The sequence below is a fragment of the Haliaeetus albicilla genome, chromosome 4, assembly GCF_947461875.1.
Source record: "Haliaeetus albicilla chromosome 4, bHalAlb1.1, whole genome shotgun sequence".
In the NCBI taxonomy this organism is placed as follows: Eukaryota; Metazoa; Chordata; class Aves; order Accipitriformes; family Accipitridae; genus Haliaeetus; species Haliaeetus albicilla.
This window is the reverse complement of record NC_091486.1, coordinates 28939741-28958296: the sequence shown is the minus strand read 5'-3', so window position 1 is coordinate 28958296 and position 18556 is coordinate 28939741. Positions and strand designations below refer to the sequence as shown.

Genomic DNA, 18556 nt, shown 5'->3' with positions numbered 1-18556 from the left:
CTGGGGGAGGGACTTACTTGCTGCCAGGGCATGAGTTCTCATCGTAATAGGAGCAGGTGGAAGGAGAACAGATGCTTTTCATGGTGGAAGACTAGAAATGTCTACCTAGGGTAATTAGTGTTTTGTTTTTATTTTCCTAGATTTCATTGGTGTTATTTTTCATCTGGGAAAGTACTTGGGGCAGAAAAGTAGGTTAATTTATTTAGAAAGATCAGGCATTTATATTGTCAGAGCTTTGATATATATTTGAACTCCAGAAGTAGAGAGGAAGAGTGGGCTATTTAGATCCTGTGTGTGGTCCAACGTGATTTAGTTATTTTTTAAGATACTACAATATTTAGCTTCCCCTGAACGATGGAATATTCCTAGGAGCCTGTATTAAAGGGCAACATCTGTTTACCTCAAAACTTGATATTTGAGCTGAAGTCTTTCCTTTGAAATAGATTAAATGCTTTATTTGTGATTGAGTTGTGAGAGTAACACGTTCTAAAATGAAACTTAATTTTTTTCTTTCTCTAATGGTTTGTGCAGGTCAAATATTTAAAAAAATGTTATGTGCACATAGTTGTTGTTTAGCCAAGCTGTAATTCGTAGAGCTTGGGCTTTTCTGTTGCTTTGCTACTTCTGCTCATTCTAACTTTTGTGTATCTGCAGTACTGCAGAATGTGTTATGCAGTAGGAAGGAGCCATGCACAAAAGGTGTCTGGCAAAGAATTGTTGCCTTCCTGTTCCTAGACATGTCTCTCCAGCTCAGATTCATGTAGGCAGTTGTCATCACACTGTTACTTCACATTTTACTGGCCAACACCTGTTCCCATGAAATACCATTGTTCTTGATTTCCAGAATAACTTTCCTGTGGCTATCTGTTCTCATATTTTACTGCAGGTCTGGAATGTGGTATTAGCAGTCCCCAGTGGTTATTATTTTGTAAGAAATATATGGCATTCCCTTTTCTGGAGAGAATAAAAGTTCCTTAGTGGAGAAAAGTTCCACTGTACTTAAATGCAAGGTGGCAACAGCCAAAATGACCAATGATAGGAAGAAAGTTAAGCGATCTGCCTTGAGCTTCTCTGTAGGAGAAATATTCCTGGCAAATGGTATTTCCTTTAAGGAGAGATTCAGTATCTCTTCTTTATCCTGATACTGTTGTTGACTGATAGGCTTAAGGGGTGGCTAAACCCTAAGGAAGAGGCTACAAATGTACGTTGTAATGTTCTTTCTACTGCAGTCCTCCATTCACCAAGAAAAAGTGGTCCATATTAATTGGAGTCCCTGATGTCTGACAAGAACTCTATCAAGAAACTCCTTAATCCTTGAACTTGTCTTTGGATTTTTATGTATACTTTTGAGCTTTGGATTGAGCCACCAATTTATTCCAGAAGTTCTGTACTAATATCTTGTAATGACACCATTCTAAACTGACTTTGTGTGAAGTTAGAGCTTTTGTGTAGGAAATGATACAATTCAATTTAAAAATGCACCTAGCAGAAATCATAAAAAGAGGATCAGTCTGCCTTCAAGTTAAGCAAAGCTGTATTATTCACCAGCAATGTTAGCATCACCTCAGGCTTGCTCAGGCTGAGTAAATGAACTGTTCTTTAAACAATAGCCTTTATTAAGTACCATTGATGTTGCTGGAAATCCTGCGTGTGTAGAAAAAGCAGAATGTATTAGTTCATCAGTCCAAAATTATATGATTGTGTATGTCAGGAAGTCTAATATGAAAATTCTGTATGACTGTAAACAATGCACAAGACCTTTTAATTATACCAGGTCCTGCATCACAAAGCCCTCATCAGTGTGTGCTTGAGGTGTGAAAAATTTGTCACTAGACAGCACTGCTGTGCTTGTAAAACATATGATGTAGACACAGATGGTAATTAATCTGTGCGCAGAAAAATCCATTTATTCTGTAGCATAGCCTGTGTCTATATTAGTGGCTAAGTACCAGGTGGAGCTTGGGCTGGAGCCTAGGTTTTACTTCAGGTGCTATGTAGAGTCTTTTCTGAGCTGGAACTTTTAAAGCCTGCTAGAGATCCTTAATTACTGATCCCAGCATGTGGCAATCACATCAAGTAAACTGCCCCTGCAGGAACTGTATTCACCAGACTATTTGATATTGCCTTGCATTAAGTTGTAGACAGGGTCCCTTCATATTTTTTCAGGGGACTATACCGTATTGTGGCTCTGAAGGAGAGATGGGGATTCTGTGCTGCTAATTATTAAACAAGTATAGTAGGCTGCTCGGTTGCCATGCCTTGTTCTATATAGCATTGGACCAATTGACACAAATAAGGCTGATATGGATGCAGCCAAATGGGACAAAATTTGCAGTACAGTGGTGCTACACAGGAGATATACTTAATGCTCTTGTTACTTGTTACAGTGTTAGCCTAATTTCCTTAGCAGACTTGTGACTATGTGGTTCTGCAAATTCCTCTGGGCTGATGGTTTTGTTGTTCCTCTGTAGCAGATGCTGGAGAAGATAATCAGTCTGTTAACTCTCATTAACTGATTTTTGCCTTTTGAGAAGTCCTTCTCTGCTGGTTGTTACTGATTTTGCTTCTGCTTTTTAAATAGATTAAAATATGTTTTCTGCTAATGTCTCTCCCAAGAGAAATACAGGATTTTGTTTCTAACTTCTTGGATTATATAATTTGGACTGTACAGGAGAAAAGACACTTAAGTCCTTTTTTTAGAAAAAAGAAAAAATCAATTGTAAGTCAGATTTGGATTATTATTATTATTATGGTAACGTTTTGTTTTTTTTTTAAACTATGGAAGCAGCAGCCAGTGTAGAAAGCATGAAACCAGTTTCTTGTCTCCAAGATGACCAATTTTTAGTGGCTTTGTTTGCGTAACAGAAGTAGAATGTTCAGTTTTAGAAGACTGGACAGGATTTTGAAAAGCTTTGTAAGTGCATGCTTTCTTACTTTTGTAGTTCTAAATGTCTTTAAAAATAAGTTGTCTCTTGCAGAAAAGAAACCAGTAGCAGGTAAGAAAAACTTTTCTTAATTCTATTGTGTGACTTTTGTATAGGGGAAGATTAAAATAGTGTCCTCTATTAGCACAACTGCTTTTATACCAGTGTGTTAGGCTCGTAGTATTTGGGAATGTTCACGTTTTTATGGGAGGGAAATAAAGTATTGATGTAGGGTTTTTTTCCTTAAACCCTACTTTATCTTCTGTAATCAAGACACTATAAAATTACTATACTGACTTCTTCTGACTTATGTTCTTTCTCTTTCTTTCTGCACAAGCACTCCTATTTGGACAGGGAAACCTCCCTCCTTCTGAGAAACATTGCAGGAAAGCCTTCTCATTTGCTGACCAAGGTGATGCTTCTTCTTTCCACCTGTATGTGACTATTTCTATGTAGAAAGAATGCTTTTGGTTTGTGCCATGCTTCTCCCACACCCGCCCTTTCCAGGGACTTGTGCATTCACTTACATGATTTTTGTGATTGTCCAAGGTGCTTTTAAAGGCTGAATTTTATTGTTTGTTTCTGCAGATTTATCAAAGTGTTCAACTTCTTGGCAAATACTTAATAGCCATGTCAGCAGGTAAAATGCCTTAGCTGAAAAGGAAATGTACTGAGCTAGACGTTCTTTTGTTCCTATTCCCATTCACTAGTTTCAAAAAATAAAAAAGATCACAACTGTGGAAAATATGTGGGAGTTTTAAGTATTGTTAAAAGGCAGCAGTATCCCTAAAAGAAGTTCACTTGCTGTATTGAAGATAAACTGTAGTAAGTAATGGGATTTTTTTTTTAACACTTCGAATGCTATCTTGATATAATGTGGGGAGAATATCCTAGTAAGACACAGTGGTCTAATGAACCAGGTATGTACAAATCCTGATTATAAATTAATTTTCTTTACAGGAAAGAGGTCAGCAATGTATTAAGAGAGCACAAATTGCCATTCAGTTTGTTAAGAATTACATTTTCTATACATTCTTCCTTTTGAAACTAGAGTAGGTGGGATGGAGCAAGCTATAAATCTCCTTGATGAAGAAACAAGCTGGGATGAAGAACATACAGCTTCATGTGGTTGAGAAAACTTTGTTCAGTAGCTGAGGTGTCAGATATGTCTGATGCTACTACCTACTGCAAACCACTCCTTCTGTTATTTTTCTAAAATAGACACTCTAGAATAGAAACCTCAGGCAAGCCTGAAGTGACAAAATGTGCCTTGATGGCTTCAAAACAATAAGGATAGTGTGTGCTGGGCATAAGTAGTCTGTATTTTCCAGTAAAAGTTTAGAACTCGTTTACTGCTTTTTCTTAAATACCTTAGCATTCTTCTCAAACTGGTCAGCATGCATCTTGACAACAAATTTTCAGGCTGTCTTCTAGAGGAGTATAAACAGCCAAACCTGAGTAATTTTCTGCTCTTGTGATTGTTTTGCTTAAAATTTAAGACCATACCTCTTCCCTTTCCCCGTCAGCTCCTTGCCCTTGCACCCTCAACAAAGCAAACAGACAGCAAATGAGCAAACCTTGCTTGATTGCAAATAGATTAACAGCTGTGGCAGAAAGAGAAACCATAATTTCCTCTTTCATCTCCATGTGTTTTCATATCCTCCCTTCTGGTTATTTATACATGGGATGAGTGTTGGTTACCATATGGAACTTCAATTTCAAAAAAGCATAAAATTTGAAGTCCATTGTGTCACATGACCATGGACTACCTCATAACAGTGATTCTAATAGAGTCCTGAAGTTAAATGTTTGGATTTATAAATCTTTGTCTAATAAAGACTGTACAGATCTTTGAGCCAGGTGCTTTTGGTGAGCTTGCTGATGTTCTGAGGATAATGTTTGTTGTTAGCTCAGTTTAGGATTGTCTCAGTACAGCTGTGCCCTCTACTTCTGACTACTGAGCACACAGTCTTGGTGTGGATACTTACTGGTTCTCTGTTGACCTCCTGCAGAGAGAAATATCTTTAGTAAAATGATGAAATGGAAGTCCACTTTGCCACTTAGATCTCTTCAGCTTGCTGGAACATCAGACAAGCTGCAGTATTGAGAGAAGCAGTCCAAAGAAATGAGGCTTTTCCCTGCAATTGTAGCAAGGTGTTAGATCAGTTAACTGTAGGATCATGTTGCAGCTCTATGCTGGTGTCTCTGGTGCGTCAACTGTTTCTTACTGTCTTACTATTTCTTGTATTCCTCCCCTTCTTTGATCTGTCTACCTCTTATATTGAGACTAGAGACACTTTGGCAGAACGATAATACCATTTTTGCCTTCTGGTAATATAACTGATTGTAAAAATTCTAGTCATGGACTAGATTCCTTTTGCATTACAAACATGCACAAACACAGTTCCTGTCACAGCATAGGGCAGATATCACAGAAAATGATCTATTTGTTGTGGTGGTCTCTTAATTTTTAAACATAATTCTGTGTGTTACTGTTCATATAGAATTCAACCCCCTTTTTTTGAAAACAGGAAGAAGTGAAAGCATATCAGTGAAGTTATTGAATATTGAAAATAAAGCAATGTATCTTTAATGTCAGATCTGCAAGCTTGTTTCCCTATAGGGTTGGGATTAAGCCATCAAATGAATACTGAAAACTAAGCTTACAGCTGTGAAATATAAAGCAGATACAAATAATTTTGAGAGAGTATTCAGGGCTCAGATATATTCCAGTTTAGGACATGAAAATAGGAAATAGAAATGTGACATGCTGGATTTTGAAGTTACCATTTCTTCTACCATTTTGATGCATGTGAAGCTGAAACTACATTCAGGAAGCCAGATGATGGTGATTTAATGATATAATGCTGCAGATATGTATGTCGGCATCTGGAGAAAAGGAATCATGTTATGCCTTCTCTTCCCAAATAGCTAGCACTTCATTCTTCTTTTCTTGTTGACCTAAAAGGCAAATATTCTTCTTATGAATGTTGATTCCCCTGCTTTGTGGATTTTGGTTATTACACACTCTAATCCCTTCAGACCTTTGAGTAAATCAGTTATGAAGTTGGCTTCGTGCATCTTAGGTCAATCTGATTCAGGTGTGCTCATTCTTGAATGAAGCATCAGTTTGGGATTTTTAAATGCAGTTTAAAAATGCAGCAATTGATTTCTAATTGCCAAGGATGTAAGCATGATCTGAAAACTCCAGCCTCCTACAGCCAGTTTTTGAGGAAGCTGTGATGGCCACACCTGGAAACCACAAAAGGTATGTAGGTGGTTAGTAGCAGGGTTTTGTGCAACACTGAAAATTACGATATAAAATTTTTATTCAACAAGCTGCTTTGTGCTAATCTGCTGTGATTATTGTGATATTCTTGTGTAGGTTTAATGTCACCTTTGTCTTGGAATGAATTATAATACGCTATTGTGGACACATTGTTAGACAAACAGTTTATGTTCTCAAATCTGCGTTTCTGCCCTGTTCCATCTATCAGTCGAGCTTTTTGTCCAGCTAAAACTCCTTACCAGTCAGTCCTAGTGCCTCATCTGTTATATCTTCTTTCCACTCTCAAACTTCCTTACTGTGGTTTCTAAGGCCTGTTCTCTCTTCTGGTTTGTTTAGGGGTTTTTTTGGTGTTTTTTTCTCTCCCCTTTCTTGTTTTTGCCTCGTTCCAGATCTAGTACCTTTTCTCCTATACCTATTTGCCTTAGGTAGCCCCAGTGAGAAGCCTGGCCTAGAGATGTTACAAGACAGGTCCTATTCAGGGGCAAGCAGGAAGATGATCTAGTGCAGATGGATGGTTCAAGGGATAAAGAGCCAGTGAAATTCATTGCAAATGCATTTTGGTTTTTTTTTCTTTATTGCTACTAGCTTTGTCAAATCTAGTTTGAGTAGTCTTCCAGGGGGACAGCGGAATGTATGTCCGGGCTGAATAAGATTATATTCTCTCATACCTTGAAGCATACCTTCAAAATGGCATGAAGTCTAGTTGGAGGCCATTAACCAGAGGTGCACCCCAGGGGTTAATACTGGGTCCAGTACTTTTAAACATCTTTGTTAATGGTCTGGATGATGGAGCAAACACTAACCCTAATTTCTGGCTCAGGCTTGGACTAAGTTCCCCCACCTCTGGCCCACACCAAAAACTACTCCTCAGCACTGATCTCTGCTCCAGCTTGCCTTTGGCTACCCAGCTCCAGTGCCACTCCAGTGACCCCTCTAGGTAGTCTCTAGGTGCTCTGCCCTAACCCTATAGACAAGCTAACCCTCATAGACAAGCTGTTGATGGTTGAGATGGATAAGCAGACAGTGAGGTGGACTGAAAACTGGCTGAATAGCTGGGCCCAGAGGGTGGTGATCAGTGGCACCAAGTCTAGTTGGAGGGCAGTAACTAGCAGTGTACCCCAGGGGTCAATGCTGGGTCCAGTCCTCTTTAACATCTTCATTACTGATCTGGATGATGGGGCAGAGTGTGCCCGCAGCAAGTTTGCTGATGATGCCAAACTGTGAGGAGTGGCTGTGATGCAGAGGGTCGTGCTGCTATCCAGAGGGACCTTGACAGGCTGGAGAAATGGGCAGACAGGAACCCCACGAAGTTCAACAGAGGGAAGTGTGAAGTTCTGCACCTGAGGAGGACTGTGCACAAGTCCATGCTGGGGACCACCTAGCTGGAAAGCAGCTCAGCAGAAAAGGACCTGGGGGTCCTGGTGGACACCAAGTTGACCATGACCCAGCAGTGTGCCCTTGGAGCAAAGAAGGCTAACAGTATCTTGGGCTGCATTGGGAGGAGTGTTGACAGCAGGTGGGTGGAGGTGATCCTTCCTGTCTACTCAGCACTGGTGAGGCCACACCTGGAATAGTGTGTCCAGTTCTGGGCTCCCCAGTACAAGAAAGATACAGAGCTACTGAAAAGAGTCCAGGAAAGGGCCGCGAAGATTATGAAGGGACGGAGCATCTCTCCTGTGAGGAGAGACTGAGAGAACTGGGACTGTTCAGCCTGGCAAAGAGAAGGCTCGGGGGATCTCATCAATGTGTACAAGTATCTGAAGGGAGGCTGTAAAGATGATGGGATGGAGCCAGGGTCTTTTAAGTGGTGCCCAGTGACAGGACCAGAGGTGATGGGCACAAACTGAAACACAGGAGGCTCTGTCTGAACATCAGGAAACACTCTTTTTACAGTGAGGGTGACTGAGCACTGCCAGAGGTTGCCCATAGAGGTTGTGGAGTCTCCATCCTGGGGAGATACTCTGAAGCCATCTGGACGCTAGTCCTGGGCACCTGGCTCTAGGTGCCTCTGCTTGAGCAGGGGAGTTGGACAAGATGACCTCAGCCATTCTGTGAAAATTGGGACAAACAGGTTTCCCAGAGATAGGGACACCCACATTTTTTTGCTATGGACAAACTTAACTTTTGCTTTTCCTCATCCTTTGAGGTAGCTGTGGTACTGGTTTTGCATCCTCTCTTCCTCAACTTCGGTTTGAGATAACTGCGGTGCTACTGTCTTTCTTCCCAACCAGCTGGTTTAATGATATTACAAGCAAATACAATTCTGATCTTGTAAAAGTTGCACAGTGGTTCTCTTTAATAACAAGTAGCGCTGCCAGGTTTGTCTGTGAAAATTTCTTTGTATCACACTTCCAACATTAACACTTTGCCAAATAGTATATGTTGTAGTATGGCCCAAGATCATAGGGAGAGTGTGAAAAGCTTAAGTACTGGGTAATTTTGATCAAGCATAAGGGAGGTTCTGGAGAGATTCATAGATGCCATTATCCATTTAAGTTCATAAGCAACTGCCACCTGTCTCTTGGCCTTCCTTCTTTGCCCTAATAGACTGCGAGGGAAAAGATCCTTTCTGTAGGAACTTGTGACAAGGGCCAGTGTGACTTTGAGATGCATCTCAAAAATGTAACTGCTGCTTTCCAATTTCTCCAATTCAGAAGCCATCTTCTGTGTTGGAGTTAGGCTTTTAATAGCAAAAAGTTTGTGAGTGGTGCACAGAAATAGAACAAAGGAAAAATATGGTACCACCCCAGTGTAGTGTCCTTCTAATATTTAAAAACTTTTCAGACACATTCTCAGACACAACCCCCAAAACAATACTACTGCTTTACATGCATTTCCATATTTATTAACATAATACAATATGGTGACAATAAGTCAGAAATGTGCCAGAGGTATAGAAAACGCTATATTAAGTTGGGAAGGAAGAAGGAGGAAATGTAGGATGAGTCTACATTAGGGAGGGTGGACCCCTCACCAGGAAAATGACTGCTGTACACTCACATTTACTGAGCTTTGAAAGAGAGTAATGTCTTGTTTCCCTTTCTGCTTTGCTCAGATACAGGTTCTTCTGGGTTATTTTTGAGAAGAAATGCAATAAAACATATCTTTTGAGAATGGTCATGAACAGCTACTGTAAACACAAGTTCACTGTTTATAAATGGGCTGTGCCACCATTGCCACACATGGTTTTTTTAGGGTAGGGGTGTTTTGCCTGTCCTAATGAGTTTATCGAGACATACAGAAGAACTGCTGTTAATATTCACTCATTCAGCTTTCCCCTACCAGTGCTGATCACATGCACACTTGTTCTAGTGTTCCTTTTTTTTTTAAATAATAAGTGAAAATAACCAACAGAAAACACTTCATTCATGTGATTAATGTTCTGATTGGTACACATTAAACACGGGGCTAATAAAAATGTCTTGAAGTCTTGGGGAATTGGGTACAAATTGAGACGTTAATATGGTGTTCTCAGGCAACAGGAACCTCTGTTTCAATAAAAACTCTGCAAGAAGGAGAGTCCTTGCAAAACAGGTGATTGCCTTTCTACCTGAGGCTAGGCTGTAGCTGGGAAAATAAACAATGGATACCTGCTTCTAGTTCTTCAGAAGTCAATGCTACTTGTGTATTTAGTTATCTTCTTATTTGCATTCAAAGAAAGACTTCAGAGAAGAATTCCAAATATTAAACATAAAAGAAATTTCTTCTTTTATGCATCTTGTGATCTGTGTATCTACCCTGCTAACCTAAGTGAAATGTGGACTTTGTTACTTAAGTCTCATCATTTAATTACTAGCTTTCCTAAATACTGTAACTTTTCTTAAGTGATTTTTTTTTCCCCACTTCTTTTTCCATTCTGCCTGTGATCTCTGTAAAAGGGATCAGTTAATGACACTTTAAAAATGCACAATGAAACAAAAAATAAAACCCTAACATAGAAATGTGAGGCACAAAATCATTTGAGCAAGGTCAGCTCTCATAGCACACATCTTGCATATTTAATGTTAAAATATACCTGGAATATCTTGTAACTGCGCATTTAACTGGAAACTGGGGCAGGAGGCTGTGATTGTCGTTATATTAAGGAAATCTTAACTTGAGATTTTTGGGGGTTATTCATTCCAATATAGGCTAAAATTATTGAAAACTGAGTTCTGATATAAAAATACAAAGAAAAAGTCATAAATTAAAGACCACTGCATTGCAGAGCTGTACTCTTTCAAATTTAGTTCACAATATGTTAGTATATTTTGGATGAAGAAGTTCTTCACATAAATATGTTGCCAAGCATTCTTTTAAATCAGGTGTGATGTTTTCCATAACCAAAAGTATTCTCAGCTCAAAGCTTTAAAAAGCAAGTATAATGATACTCCCAAAGTCATCCCATTAAAGTGACGAATTTATGTTGCAATTTTGCAGTGATTTCTACTGCTACTAAAAGAGAATATCCTTTTCCTGTGAGAGGTGGAAATGACATGCCTTTGTTTTATGTTTTTGTGCAGTGGGTATATGTATGTATCCCCTTTGTGCTTTTCCATAGCATGTATGTGACCATAAAGGCAGTCTTGTCAAGGAGTGGATTCTGCTGAATGTTTCTGCTGTGTTAGTTTTCAACCAAATCAGCTCCCTGACTGAATTGTCTGTGTGCCCACAGGAGCACTATGCTATAACTGAGAAGTAGTGCTGTGCAAGGGAGGCAGGTGTATCAGCCATAGCAGGGATTTACGTTGGTATACGCCGCTAGTGAAACCATGACCTAGGCAGCAGTCCTGCTGTTTACGTGCATGTTTATGACCCTTCAGCAACCTAACTTGCATCACTATTACTAGAAGGATTTACTAGCAAAGGGGAAATAAATACCTAAGTTAAACATGATTGGACTGTGTGTCTTGGTCTTGTTAGTTTGTGGCATGAATAGTTTACAGTTGCAGTCGGGTGTTTTTGCCACCTGTCACCTTTCTCCGTGTGCAATGAAAAGTGATGTTAGCTCGGAAGAAGCCGATGGATTGCACATGCTTCCTCCCATTGAGGAGGTGTCCTGGTTCCATGTACGGGGGAGGAGAGAGCCTGTGTTTGTGTCTGAGTGCAGTTTTGGGGTGGCTTTGATGGGGAGGGGATGTGGATTGCTGTTTTCTTGGGGCATTAGGAAAGAATTAGAATAAATTGTTGTGAGTTTTGAAGAATTGTGTGGTTATTTTATTAAGTAATCAAAATAGATAGTTCTTCCTTCTGCTCTAGTGAAACATTGTTTGTCACATCAGCAATGATGCAACAGTGGCCTGAGTACTAACTATAAAGCAAAACTTGAATAACTTAAAATCCTTGACTAATACGTGCTTTCAGAAATTTCTAATTCTTGCTTCCTTTTCCTCTGTGCATTTCCAGTAAGTAGATTCTGATCTCTTTTTATCATTTGTTGTTGGCTGAAACTGGTTCTTATTTTTATAATCATAATTCCGGGGTTTTGTTTAAATTTGAACTGACTTTGTTATACTCTAGTAAAGTATAAGAAATTGTGATCTCTGGACCCACATTAAAATTGAGTGGGAAATGAAACGTAATTGGTAGGCATTCAAGTAGTAAATCCTCAAAATGTTTTTTGGTCTACGTATTTATATATTTTTTAAAAGTATTTTAGGGAATGATGGATTATAAACTTTGATATCAACAAAGATACTGTAGCTCTGTTGGTGCAGGTATATGAGAGGCCTCCAACTGATTCCTTGTTGCTTGCTCTCTTGTTGCTGCCTGTGCACTGTGGCTGTAAAGTGCTCCTGCTGGGGTTTGCTATAGATAGTTGCATTGCACAGGTGTATAGTGAAATGGGGTGGAAAATTGTGCTGCTTGACTTTAGTGAAGAGCAAAACCAAATGTATTGTCAACCTTTGTACAGCAATAAAGGTTTACGGTTGGGTTAGTGAACAGCTTTTTTAAACCATAAATTACAGTTTCTACAAGTGTTTAATAAAAGAGTCTTTTGCTCTTGCAGATTTCATAATGCACATGTGCATGGCATCATTTTTAGAAACTTACAAGTATTTAAAGCTTTGGTTTTTAGTAATTTATTTCTACAGATGGAAACAGTTAATGTTAAGAAAGAGGAAGAATATTTTAGAATTCTAGGTGTGTTATACGTTTAAGTGATTCTAAGTATCATGGCACTGTTTGTTTTTAATAGAATGCTAATCTGATTTAACCTAAGCTACGTGACACCATCATTATCGTGAATAAAAAGCCATAGTTCCCTGTAGACTAATAAAAACCTATGTTCCTAGGTAGTTCAGTTCCCAGATAATGTTTCAAGTTCACATTATTTCTGCTTGTCTCAATTTACTTGTTCATTTTATTGAAAAGAATTATGTTTCTCACAAGGCAGCCTATTGTCCTGTCTAGCTGATGTTTTTTCCAGTGCATAGTATGGTCACAGGTGTGAGGGAGCAAAAGCTATTAAGTAAAAGTACAATAAGTAGCATAGGGAATGCCTTTTAGCAGTTGATAGGAATATTAGTAATTCACAGAGAAGTGGAAAAATTAAACTCGGTGGATTTCAGGATTGCTGAATATTGACTTTTACAAGAAAAGCAACCATCTAAACACATGGTAAAGAAACCAAGAATTAAATTCCTACAAGAAAGTAATGCAGAATAAATGTCTATGGTATGCTGAGTGTTGTTGTGATGGGCTGTGCTACTTTTGATCTGAGGAAAATCTTTTTTTTTTTCTTTTCTAAGGAGATTGAATATTTTGGAGGGAATTTGTTTATTTAATAAGTTTGTTTATTTTTCTAGATATTTTTAAATAATTATAATGCTTTTAGATATTAGCCACAATGAACATCTATCATTTAAGATTTCTAAAATCTGAAACCTGCCTATGGCGTCTTAAAAAGAGTGGTTCCTTGTTTAGCTGCGTATTTCAAATCTGCTTTCAAGAGAAATATCAATTAACTCCAGAAATTAAAAAACTGTATTGCTAGTCTTACAATATACAGTTTTCTTTAGCATCAGCAGATAGAACAGATTTCAATTATATGAATTTCTAATGCGTTTCCAGTTGTAACAAAAACCGATTACTTAGAAGAGCATCAAAGAAAAGAATGCTTGTTTGCTTTCTGTGTCTTAAAATACTTAAAGTGAGGAGAAACACAGCCTGGATTTAGTAGAGGTAAAGGGAGTGTTCAAGCTACTTACTTTTTGCAAACAGATTTAATAGTTTAAAATCTTCCAAACCAACGCACATAGTGTGGAATCCTATTTATAGGATTTGTTTTCCATACTTGCTGTGTGCTGTTAAATTCTGATACTTGTCAGTGTGCTATTTATGTTTTATGTTGAATCTATTGGGTCTGTTCGATTGTACACTCTTGTGGAATATATGTTGTCCAAATCTATGATGATAAATGCACGATGTGCTAAAATATTTGGTAGCAATGCATAAGGCTACTTACAATATGGAAGAACAAAGACATACCAAATGTGTCTATACAAAATATATACCTCCAGTATGTTCTTTTGGAGATAATGGCAGCTGTATTTCTAAATGTTAGATCTATACAGTAACACTTTTTGTCTTAAAAAATAATAGTCTTCATCATCACTAAGATATAGTTGAGGATTCATAGGTGGGTAAATCAGCATTTCAGTTCATGTTTTAAAGCATTGTAGCCACAAAATTAAATCCACTAAAACTGGACTGAAGTTTGTGTTAACTGGAATTCTGTATGTTGTGTCCCCCTAGGAGGAACAGGCTGCTAAAATCAAAGCGGAGAAGATTAGGGTTGCATTAGAGAAGATTAAAGAGGCACAAGTGAAAAAGGTAAGTTATTTTTACTGGTTTATAAGATCTTTATTTTATACTTATTCCCCTGGAAAACGCAGGCAAAATTCTTTTCATTTGTGTCTATGACCCTTAAGTTGCCCTAAATAAAAGAGGAACACTGTGGTGTTCTCATCTTGAGTGATAATGTACTTATCTAGTCTGGACCTAATCAGGAAAATCCTGGAATATAGAATAACATTATGTTTTTCTTAAGTAATAGCTTATTTTGCAGCTAGTGCACATTGAGCAGACTTTGCCAACTTCTACCCAGAGCTGAAATGAAGGTCCAGCCTCCTGAGATTGTCTGTAAATTAAGCAGTCACACATTTAAAATTTGGGTCTGTTTTCTTTACAGACCCCTTCCCATTATGCATAGCAGGATTTTCCAGTGATAAATGGAATACAAGCATTCCAGACTACAGATAGGGGTTACCAAATAGAGAAAGTCTGCTGACATTACTTAATGCACTATCAAACAATACAAAGCGCTCCCTTGAAATTTAGCATTCTTATTTTATGTTTGGAGTTTTTCAGTAGATTAAAATGCCTTTTACATTTAGTGTTTTTATATCAAAAGCTGAAAAAGTGTCCTGGCTGGAAGATGGGAATTAACGAGCCAACCAGTGTATTACAAACAGCAGGTTTTAACTTTTCCAGCTAAACAAGGTGTAAAAAAGGTAGCATAGCGATTGGCAAGAAGAATCTATTGTCTTAAGTTTTTTGATTGGTTAAAAAAAATGGCCATTGTGTTTTAAAAGCAGATTTCTTTCGCACTAATGCTTCATACTCCCCAGAAAAAGTAGATTTAGTATAGGTATATTGTTTACATAATCAGCATTTTTAGAAATATGGAGGAAGCGGGCAGAAAGCTTGAATTGCAAATCTGAAAAATTCTGATTCTATATAAGGTTGTGCAAAACTCTATATCTATCTTTGTTCCATCTAGATATGTGAGAAAAATTGTCACAAAGACAATTTATTAATTAGAACGGGACGCTTTGGCGGGAGGGATTTTTTTTCCTCCTTAACACACGACTAAAGCACATCGTCATTGTATTGGGAAGACCTTTATATGTACTCTTTTATACTGAAGGAGAGCCATGTCTTGTTAAGTGTTCATGATACAAGTATCTAACCATCATTTATGGCTTTTTACATTTTGAGGGAGTGTTTTGATTGAACTTAGTATTTTATGCTCTTTTAAGAAAACCTTAGAAAAAGAAACAAGATCTTAAAAAACATGTTTTTATTTGAAATGTGGGAAATGAATCCTTCTTGTTTTCCTAATTTTCTGCTTTATAGTTGGTGATCAGAGTCCATATGTCTGATGACAGCTCAAAAACAATGATGGTGGATGAGAGACAGACAGTGAGACAAGTATTGGACAATCTAATGGACAAATCACATTGTGGTTACAGTTTAGACTGGTCATTGGTGGAAACTATCTCTGAATTGCAAATGGGTAAGTAATAATTATAAACATTTATAATTCTTAACTATTGATGTAACACCTGTCTATATCTGTGTCCTCAGAATGATTTAAATTCTTGTCTTCATAATGTTCATCATCCTGTTCATTCATGTAGTAGAAGTTCATTTATGTAGTAGAGCTCATGAAAGACATTGTTTCAGAATGATCTGGAAATGTTTTCTTCTTTCATATTAAAAGCATGTCTAAATTCTAAGGTGTAATATAGGAATTTTACTACTGTCTAGTCACTAAGCCTCTTGGTTTTCATGTGTTCCCCACAGAAGGAGGTAAGGGTTAAAAAACTTACTGTGCATCTTCCTCTTTGTAAACAGTATCTTGTACTGATCCTAGTAACTCTCATTACAAAAAGCTGTCTGAATTTTTTTCTGTTAAATATTTTAATGCAATTAGCAATACAGCTCTAAGGGCAGTTAAAGCTCCTTTGCACTGCATTTCACATACCACAATGTAAGTTGTTCATTTAGCCAAAAGATATAGCATCTGAATGGAAAAGCAGGGGAAAAATGATAGAAAAACAGTATTATTAATCTCCATTATCAGAGAAGAATTATATCAGAGAGCTGTTAAGCACCTTACCTGCTGACTAAAGAAAAGCCCAGAACTGAAGCCATATTTCTGGATTTCAAATTTAAATACAAATTAATATTTCCTCTCTCTTTTGGTAAAACGCTTTCTATTTCAGGCCGCGTAGCATGTTAACTTTGCTTATTGTTAGACAAAAAAGGCTGTTGTAGGGTGACAAGGTATCCTTTGAATCTTCTACCTTTCATATGAAAAATAACATCTTACTAGGCTCAAAACCTTAACATTTCAATAAATGAAATCTTAAAAGTTGCCTGATTTTGAAGCCAGAAAGAATTTGCACAAATTCTCTGTAAAACCAAATTAGGTATATAAAAATCAAAGGTGTAATTCTGTAACATTTTACCAATAAGAATAATACGAATAAATAACCTTATTAGTTCTGCAAGAGTTTTATGTTTCTATCGCTAAAAAATCTCTGTATGTCTATGTAGCTGGATCCTGAACTCAAGGCTTGGCCAGGGGTCTTTCCCATCCTAGATTTGCTTTTGTAAGACACTTGCATTCACTGTGCAGCCTGGAAAGAATAAAGGAAAAAAAATACTGGAAAAAATATTTTCAACTTTTGTTAGAAACAAAGAGCTAGGCTGCAGACAGAAAGATAAACTTACGTTTATCCAAATTAACAGTGTGACTAAATTAACATTATTTTGACATGAAACCAGGGTTAACAAATCTCTCTTGTTGGTATACTTGCAAGTATATGCATACCCTACTGTATGGGCTCAGTGACATACTGGGAATGACAGAATTTGACTGCTGTATTGAAAGAGTTTCAAGCTAAAGAACAACATCTGTTAAAATTACAGAGTTTTAAATTCAGATTACAACATGTTAACCCTAAGAGAGAAGCAAGAAGGTAGAATTCTGTTTCCTCTTTCGTTTTTCAGTTTGGCTTTCCTTGATCCTTGGTTGGGTAACTGTTAAGTAGTTTTTCATAGATTTCACATATGTGTTTTTTTAAAAGACAATCCAAAATGCAGCCTGTTTGATTCATGTGTTTTATACTGGAACTTGAAAAACAGGTGAAAGAATGATTACAACAAAGCCCTCCCCCAATGTACTATTGTGTATTGTATTGTGTTATTTTGCCAGTGGTTCATCTTTTGAAACATTATTTTCTGGCAATGCCTATGTAAGAGGAAGGAATTCCTTTATTATAATGTTTTCCCTTACCGAGCCACAGAAGACCTATGTACCCTCACAGTGTATTTTACCATGTTGTCTTGTCAGTTGATTGCTCATTAATTGCACAGTTCAAAAAAATGCAGTGAAAGCTTTAAGCTAACAAACTGCAGAGAGAGACATGAGGCCTGTGGAGTTCCTGATTGTCTCTGCATTTTATGTGGTCTGCTTCAAATGTGTATGGTTAACTAGTTTTTGAGGAGTCTGGTTTAGGTACATGTACTTGAAGTAGAAGGCCACCTGTTAATCTCTAATGGTTTAACCAGGAGCTTTAGGTGTACTTTCAGAAGAACTCAGTGATACCATTTCCAGAATGCAGAATGAAATGCTTTGCCCCATTTTACCCTGCAAGTTTGTAACAGAAACAACTGTGGAAGGTTTCTTTTGGTTGAGACAAAGGTTGTTTTCATTTTTTTTGTTAGAGCAGAGTAGTCTATGAAGTATCTGTAAGTTGCAATGTTTTAATTTTAGAGAGTATGTTTAATAGTAGGAATGTTGCACTATATGCAGTTTTACGTACTATGGGTACGTATACACTCAGTGAATAAGTTGGTTTGTGTTTGAGTTCAGTTATTGTTCTTCTTGTAATAACAGTTGATACGTTTTGAAAGCTATCCAGTTTCACTAATGAGGCTGCAGTGAGATTTAAGCTTTTGTATCACAGTCCTCTGAGGTTTTTTTTGTTTTGTTCTTCTGTTAGGTAACACCTTTTTTACTTTTTTGGAAGACAGTATTGCTGTGTTGCTGATAGAGCTTAATGGAAGTCGTGAGTTGTAACTTGAAATCTTCTTAGAAAGATCGTGCTGAGACCTAAGTAATGTTGTGTTGTCATCTCAAACCTTAATTCATTCTCTACAGATGACATTTTGTTGCATTCATGCCGCTTAGTATTCTTAATTACCAAAGACGTTGAGATGTCATATGTCACCTCAGTCTTCATTAGTGATAGCTCCTAGGTCTGGATGTGATCAGTGCCATATACTCTTTGTAAAAATGTGGTGTAATTGATTTAGTGGGAAAAAAACATGTTCGACTTTCACTGAAAGGTCAAGTACCTGACAAAAGATTCTGAAGGAAATAATTTGCTGAAATGCCACTGTGTGGCCTATGTGAAGAGGGAGCAAATGGCAGAAAGCAAGGTTCTACTTTAGGGTCTTTAAAAAGAGGAGAAAGTTGGTGTAGTGGTTTCCCAAAGATGTATTTTTCCTTATTTATTTTAAAATAAAGGTTTTCAGATATTTCTGTACCATTTCAGTAAGTTTTCCT

General features: G+C 37.5%; 1 protein-coding gene across 1 annotated transcript in view; it reads left to right on the top strand.

Moving 5' to 3' along the window:
• The window catches only part of RAPH1 (Ras association (RalGDS/AF-6) and pleckstrin homology domains 1), a 100079-nt gene that overhangs the window by 56014 nt on the left and 25509 nt on the right, over nt 1–18556 (top strand). Inside the window, 2 exon segments of the mRNA XM_069781635.1 lie at nt 13951–14028; nt 15334–15493. Of these exon segments, the coding sequence (XP_069637736.1) occupies nt 13951–14028; nt 15334–15493 (238 nt within the window).